This window comes from Oncorhynchus clarkii, chromosome 1 (genome assembly GCF_045791955.1).
Source record: "Oncorhynchus clarkii lewisi isolate Uvic-CL-2024 chromosome 1, UVic_Ocla_1.0, whole genome shotgun sequence".
Taxonomy (NCBI): Eukaryota; Metazoa; Chordata; class Actinopteri; order Salmoniformes; family Salmonidae; genus Oncorhynchus; species Oncorhynchus clarkii.
In genome coordinates this window covers 71,975,010-71,982,383 of record NC_092147.1, presented here as the reverse complement: position 1 = coordinate 71,982,383, position 7,374 = coordinate 71,975,010, and the positions used below count along the sequence as shown (strand labels likewise).

Genomic DNA, 7,374 nt, shown 5'->3' with positions numbered 1-7,374 from the left:
CAGGAGAAAGTGATAAACCCATCCCTAAAATTATAGGTGCCCTAATTCCAAGGTATTTTAAAGTTAGTGATGCCTAAAGTCACACAAACATAATACGCCTGCTGTCAACACCACCACTTACTTTACAGTAATTAAATGTTGCCTACCAGACTACTGTAACATGAGTGTCAGAAAATGTGTATGGGTAAAGCCATTTGAATACATTACATTTTGATTTAAAAAAAACTTTCCATACATGTTTGCCCATGTTGGTCAGAAAGTGACCTTTTGAACCTGAATGACAAAACATGTAGGAGATAAATGCGGTCAAAGTTGACCAATATTGCATTCACCAACATACCATGAGACATGTATCTTCATGGAAAAGATAAATGGTTAAGTTTGATATAATTGAAAAGCTTACAAACAGGGTTGTCAAACTACTCCATAATTTAGTTTATAAAAATGTCTTTAACCTTTAATGTCAATTATCTAAAAATGTGTGAACTCATTTTTTGTTTCATATTCGAATACAGTACCAGTCAAAAGTTTGGATACACCTACTCATTAAAGGATTTTTCTTTATTTTTCCTATTATCTACTAGGGAAGACATCAGCACTATGAAATAACACATATGGAATCATGTAGTAACCAAAAAAGTGTTAAACAAATCAAAATATATTTTATATTTGAGATTCTTTAAAGTAGCCACCCTTTGCCTTGATGACAGCTTTGCACACTTTTGACATTCTCTCAACCAGCTTCATGAGGTAGTCCCCTGGAATGCATTTCAATTAACATGTGTGCCTTGTTAAAAGTTAATTTGTGGAATTTATTTCCTTCTTAATGCGTTTGAGCCAATCAGTGGTGTTGTGACAACGTAGGGATGGTATACAGAAGATAGCCCTATTTGGTAAAAGACCAAGTCCATATTATGGCAGGAACAGCTCAAATAAGCAAAGAGAAACGACGGTCCATCATTACTTTAAGACATGAAGGTCAGTCAATCTGTACAATTTCAAGAATTTCAAGTTACTTCAACTGCAGTTGCAAAAACCATCAAGGGCTATGATGAAACTGGCTCTCATGAGGACCGCCACAGGAACGGAAGACCCAGAGTTACCTCTGCTGCAGAGGATAAGTTCATTAGAGTTACCAGCCTCAGAAATTGCCGCCCAAATAAACACTTCACAGAGTTCAAGTAACAGACACATCTCAACATCAACTTTTCAGAGGAAACAGTGTGAATCAGGCCTTCATGGTCGAATTGCCAAAGAATTGCAAAGAAACCACTACCAAAGTACACCATAAGAAGAAGAGACTTGCTTGGGCCAGGAAACACGAGCAATGTACATTTGAGATTTTTGGTTCCAACCGTTTTGCATGTTATTTTGTAATTAATACCTGTCACATATCAGTTTGCAAACAATGTAAAAAATATATATATATATATCATTGAGTTAATAAAGCCGCATACAAACATAGTCTCTTTTATTTTTTTTTTTTTTTTTTTTTTAGCAAGGCAGCTTCAAAACGTATCGGTGCTCATCGGCCATTGGACATAAACTATACATAACAAGTTAGAAATCGCAAATTCAACAATGAGTGGTTTGGAAGGAATCAGTGACAGTGGCTGTGTGGTCCCAAATCTGTGATTAAGGGGCGCTTTTCCAAGTTTAAAATCATTAACATTCAACATTGGCCATGCTGTCAATGAAGCATGATTTGTGACGCGCACAAAACAACTGTTAACTCGGAGGGCCGCCGCACCACCTTCCTGTTAAAGTGAGTACACCATGAACAATGTGAGTCCAAAAATGTATTGTATGCTGCTTCATAAATTATGTAATATGCCAGGGATATATGTATACTGTAGCTAAGATAGTAATACTATGTGTATGTTGTGTAGTAAGATGTTAGTAGCCCATGTGCCTCACATTAATAATTTGGTCTATTTACCCCTCTTAATTTCACCTACTGTTCTGACTGTTTTACTGTAGCCTATAATCTGTTTTAGAGAAATGTAATTATTGAATATTGTAAGAGCTTTCATTGTCTGCTTATGTGTCCCCTTTATTTATCCTACGGTTCTGACTTGGTGTACAGGGAAAACACTGTAAGAACAGCCAGTGTTCTGAATTCTGTCGCTGTACATTTCAAAAGTGCTAAACAAATAGTTATATTGACTAACTGTTCTAGCTCGCTCATTAATGTGATCGAAATTATGGATTGCCTCTTATACGCTAGTCGTCTTCTTATGCCATAGTTTGTACATCTAAGGTGTCATTAGAAACCACATTTGTTTAAGCAAGTCAGTCATATCAGCTATGTTTCTTTAAAAGGCAGTAAATGAGACTGAATGAACTGTTTCGCTGCCAGATAAGTCTCCGATGATAGCCAGGTGTAGCAGTGGTAAGTGGGACAGCTTTATGTAGACCCTAACAGTTTGTGGGCACCGTTTGTCACCGTTATAGTGTAATTAATGTATTATTTAGTGTTGTGTTGTGTAGTGGCTTTGCTGGCTGGCATGCATTCCACTTTCTTTTTTTACGCCACTGATTAAGAGTGACTTTTAATGCCCTTAAAGCATGAATAGATTGATGATTCACCACTCAATTAAATCATATGATTATGTAGGTGTTGCCAGGATATCGCAACTTTACCTCAGATACACCAGAAAACATCAGGGATGGTACACTGGTTAACTGACAGCAAAACGGCTGGGTAGATTGGTTTAACATCACAGCCCATAGCAACAAAGACATCCCACCAGAGATACTGTTTGGCCTACACACCCTATTTACATTCATTAATTATGTAAGGAACTTTGCCATTTGTTTTCTTAAATTATTGTGTGTTTTATCTATCAATCTCTCTTGGAAAGGGTCTAAAAGCAAATGTCCTATTTACAGATAAAATGCTAAATGTCCTTTATCTTTAGCCATTTGGTTCCCCCCAGAATCTTCTAGATCTTTCCTCTCCCTGACATTTCCATTCTTACAGAACCTCTGACAGAATGAATGCTACCATTTTAAATATATGCAGACCTGAAAGATGGACTTGGTCATACTGTTTTTTTTTTGCCCATGTCTGCAAATCCTTGACTAATAACAAGAGTATTCATATAGGTCGTTCCATGAAAATGAGTGCTTTTGCATCCCTTTTATATTTTAATGAAAAACTATGCACCAATAATGAATTTTAAAAGCATGATATATGAATAAGGACTTGCTAAAGTTACAAAATTGTGCATTTTGACATGTCCCTCCGCACACCCTCAATCACTTCTAGGAAGATTTTAACCCACTTCACACCAACATTTCTCCAAATATTCACCATCATTGTAAAGCCCTAGTTATTTTGTTGCTTTGACAAAGTAATTTATGAAGATGATTATTTATTCCATGTGATTAGTGATTCATTTACGTCTGTCCCTCATTTTAAGCTCAACCCTGTTACATGAACTGAGCTCTCGTTTTAATTATGGTGAAATTATTCCTTTTAAAATATTTTTTTCAAAAGAAACATTGAACAACTAATAGTCAAATCATAGTGTAAAGGCAGGTGAGCTGGTTATACTCGTTTTGGCCATTTTCTGAAGTTTTGTGGTGTAAAACTGAGCGGGTCAAGCATAACACGTCAACCCTGTTACCCATAGATAGACAGGCTAGAATAACACGTCAACCCTGTTACCCATAGATAGACAGGCTAGAATAACACGTCAACCCTGTTACCCATAGATAGACAGGCTAGAATAACACGTCAACCCTGTTACCCATAGATAGACAGGCTAGAATAACACGTCAACCCTGTTACCCATAGATAGACAGGCTAGAATAACACGTCAACCCTGTTACCCATAGATAGACAGGCTAGAAATGTTTTAACAATTTTTATTTGTTTTTTAAGCTTGCATTCAATTTCCCCTCCCTATTGTACGCAACAAGCTTTCATTCCCCCTGGCACAAGGATTTATGGCTGATTTAAGATGAAATCGTCAACCCTGTTACGGTCAACCCTATTACAGTCAGCCCTGTTACTTTATTTGACACATAATAGGCACTTACTATGGTAATTATTTAATTTAAGCTCTTAAAATGGGAGATTTTTTTTTAATGAAGTTGAACATGTGCTCTTTATGACAGAATGTTTAAATTATTAAAACAATTGTTTTACCAAGTAACCATGCTCAAAACTGCACGAATTGGTGGATGACCCATATACTGTAGAAACATGTTTATTTATCTAGCCCCACTTTGGAATGTCTGATGGTCTCTGAATGTCTATATTCTCTCAACAGTCCACAAAAAAATGAGTCATGCTCAACAACTTCCAACGGTTTAATTCCTGAAGAAAAAAAGTTCTGTCTGCTTACTCATTCAGACAGAGTAATCATCATCAACCTTCATCTCTAGGAGAATCAACCGCAGTATAAAAAGTAAAAAATTCCCTCCCCTAAGGTGTGTAATATAAGACAGCCAGATGCTGATGTTCAAGTCAAGACAGGATATAATTTCAATCCACACCTCTCTCCCCAAGGCTATACAGACCAGTAGTAATGGTGTCTTTTCATAAACACTAACTCCGCCATGATTTGTTGGACAAAGCCTATGGGGAAATGTATTTTCTTTTTGTAGGGTTTTTGGATCAACTCCGAAAATAAGGTCTGTGGTAAACACAGGTTTAGGAGATCTTGTACGTTTTGTTCTTTGAGATAATTTTCATCACTTTTTATGGATTTTGAAGCATTTATGTAATCAGAAAAAGCACATAAAGTCTTCATAATCCATAAAGATCATGTTAACTGACTGATATTATTTCATACAATAAAACATATAAGATCTCCAAAGCCTGTGTTAATAACCAATTATGTGCATAAATGACTGGGTTCTGTATTGAAGCCAATGAGCGGCCATCTTGGTACTCATCCTCCGTTGTAAAAAAAACTTTAGAAGCTATAAAAATGCATTTAGTATTTGACACGGTTATTTTGCTATAAACACTTGAATGCATACTTTTAAACTACATTACATGAGCTAAACATAAAAAGTATGAAAAAATATATGAAAACATTTTATTAAAGTATTTTTTTATATAGAGTACTAATGTTACTTAAATACATGTAATTTTGTCTTTGAAACATTTAATTGAAATACTGTAGAATTCCTATGGAGTACGAACGGTGGCTTCAAATACTTTAAATGGCCAACACATAGCATGAGCAATCCAGGGATTAAACACATTGATTCTTTCACCATTTATTTTCCCCATAGGAATGGCTGAACAAAGCAGAGTTAGCTCATTTCCGTTTTTAGGACTACAGACTGGCTAACTCTATTGAAAGACAATTAATACAATAAGGCATCGCAAAACTCTCACGAATTGAAAATCATATGTGGCCATATTTGAGATTAGCGAATAAATCCTTTAATAGGGAATTCAAATGTTTTTTGTTGAGCTGAACGTAATTGCAACAAAATATTGAAGGCCTGGGCATCTAAAATAATCCGGGGAAAAAACAGACATGTTTTCAATTATTTTATTTCTTCAAAACCACTGATTAAATAAAATAAAGCAATATGTGTTGTTGATTTCTGTACTAAAACAAAATAGATTTTCCAGTTGAAATATTCATAAATACATTGGCCTGAAACGAATTAAATCTGTTTTAGGATTGATATACTACAACTCCCACAGTTATTTTCTGTAAACAGGAAATATGGAGTCTAACTTTCAACCAATCAAAAGGTGTCCCATTAGTTACCACAGCCACAGAGTCAAAATGGGCTATATCGTAAAAAATCATGGAAACAAGTGGCTTTTTGATGTTAATGTAAGGTTAGTGTTATGTATAAATTAGCAGTGTGGTTAACGTTAGTTTTAAAATCAGATTTTAAGAAAATAAATTGTAGAAATAGGCGGGGTTTACGACTTTGTGACTGTAATAATGACCAATAAAAGCTTGGAGGTTTGCATGAGCTTGTTGTTAGCAAGCTAACCCTGTGGAAAACTTTCGTGAGGCCAATTTGTAACCTACGCGTTGTGTTTATATGGATGTAGCTTGTTGTAATTAAAGAAATGGAGACCACACCGAAGACAACCAAATCAAAACCTGTGTACGGCACACCCTGTTATTTAAAATCAAGCCCATGTGAATCCAGTAGTGTGCAAAAGGTAAGGACGGTCTACAGTACCAGAACCAGGCATGTTGCAATGTAATTTACAGTGAAATCTAGCTAGCTAAGTAGCTAAAATTACCTAACTAATATATGTAGCAGCCAGTAGCTAATCTAATTTGTTTCAAACCCATCTAATTGTGCTGAATACACACACAAAGATAGCTACAGTATAGTTAGATACAATTTCTTAACGTTTGTCAAACCCCTCTAACATGCATATTTAACGTACTGATGTTTTTCTACATGGATTTTCGTATTAAATAATGGGCCTCTGGTATGATTCTAGCTGTTCATTGTCATTCACAAGTGTCAAACGTTTTCTCAGCCAAAACAGCAGATGAGTTCTTCTCTGAAGGAACGACTGAAAAGATCAAAACGTTCCTTCACCTCTCCTGTTTCCGTGGCCAAACGTCTTAACATCGATGATGACCAACTACCCTCAACAGCAGACAAAGAGACCGAGCATGGTGCCAAAACAGACAGACCGAAGAATATTGACATGAACAGAAATGAGATCACGCCCAGTGAATGTCCAGAGACTAGAAGGGCTGGGGTCCCTGGCCCCATGCCTGAATCAGCTCAACCCACTCATAAAGACTTGCTACAACTACGAGACCAATTGAAGAGAGAGGTTAAAGAAAGGACCGAGAGACTACGGAGACTGAAGATGGTTAAAATGTACAGAAGCAAGGTAACTCAATGAAAATGCTAAATGACATGGGTGTAAAAAAAAAGAAGTGGTATAATTGGTTGTGAATATTCAATCACTGTTTATTGTATTCCCCATCTCTCACTTCTCTCTAGAATGACCTGACACAGTTGAGAGTTTTGATTGACAAGTGGCGGAGTTGTAGTCAGGCTGCATTGTATGAGCTCCAGTCAGATCTCCCCATAGATGGCAGGAAAGCCAGCATCTCCCAGCTAATTGACCTCTTTGGTGTAGAGGACAGCATACTGCACTTTAACCGCACAGAAGAGGACTTCACCAATGCATAGACCCACATGCCTTCTGTTCATGTTGTCACAAATAATATTAATTGTTGATTTATCATGCAGATTTCCTGCCTTTGTTGAATAATCTAGATTCAATCTTATGTACTGGATGTTTTTCACCCTAAATTTACTATGATCCACAAGTAATTTGAGTGAAAAAATAACATTAATTTGCCACTTCATCAGTTTAATTTCATACTGTTACCTACCATAGTAATTTAT

General features: G+C 36.2%; 1 protein-coding gene across 1 annotated transcript; it reads left to right on the top strand.

The window, feature by feature from the left end:
• The first annotated feature begins 5,560 nt into the window (after nt 1-5,560).
• On the top strand, nt 5,561-7,289 carry LOC139411714 (SWI5-dependent homologous recombination repair protein 1). The gene is made up of 3 exons (XM_071158386.1): nt 5,561-6,154; nt 6,485-6,850; nt 6,964-7,289. The coding sequence occupies exons 1-3, from the start codon at nt 6,059-6,061 to the stop codon at nt 7,153-7,155; spliced, it is 654 nt and encodes a 217-aa protein (XP_071014487.1). The 5' UTR covers nt 5,561-6,058; the 3' UTR covers nt 7,156-7,289.
• Nucleotides 7,290-7,374: the final 85 nt, after the last annotated feature.

Excerpts from the sequence above, each read along its gene's own strand:
- LOC139411714 (XM_071158386.1), top strand. The coding sequence starts at position 6,059 with ATGGAGACCACACCGAAGACAACCAAATCAAAACCTGTGTACGGCACA. Across the intron at positions 6,155-6,484 it reads AATCCAGTAGTGTGCAAAAG|CCAAAACAGCAGATGAGTTC; the intron begins GTAAGGACGGTC and ends ACGTTTTCTCAG. Across the intron at positions 6,851-6,963 it reads TTAAAATGTACAGAAGCAAG|AATGACCTGACACAGTTGAG; the intron begins GTAACTCAATGA and ends ACTTCTCTCTAG.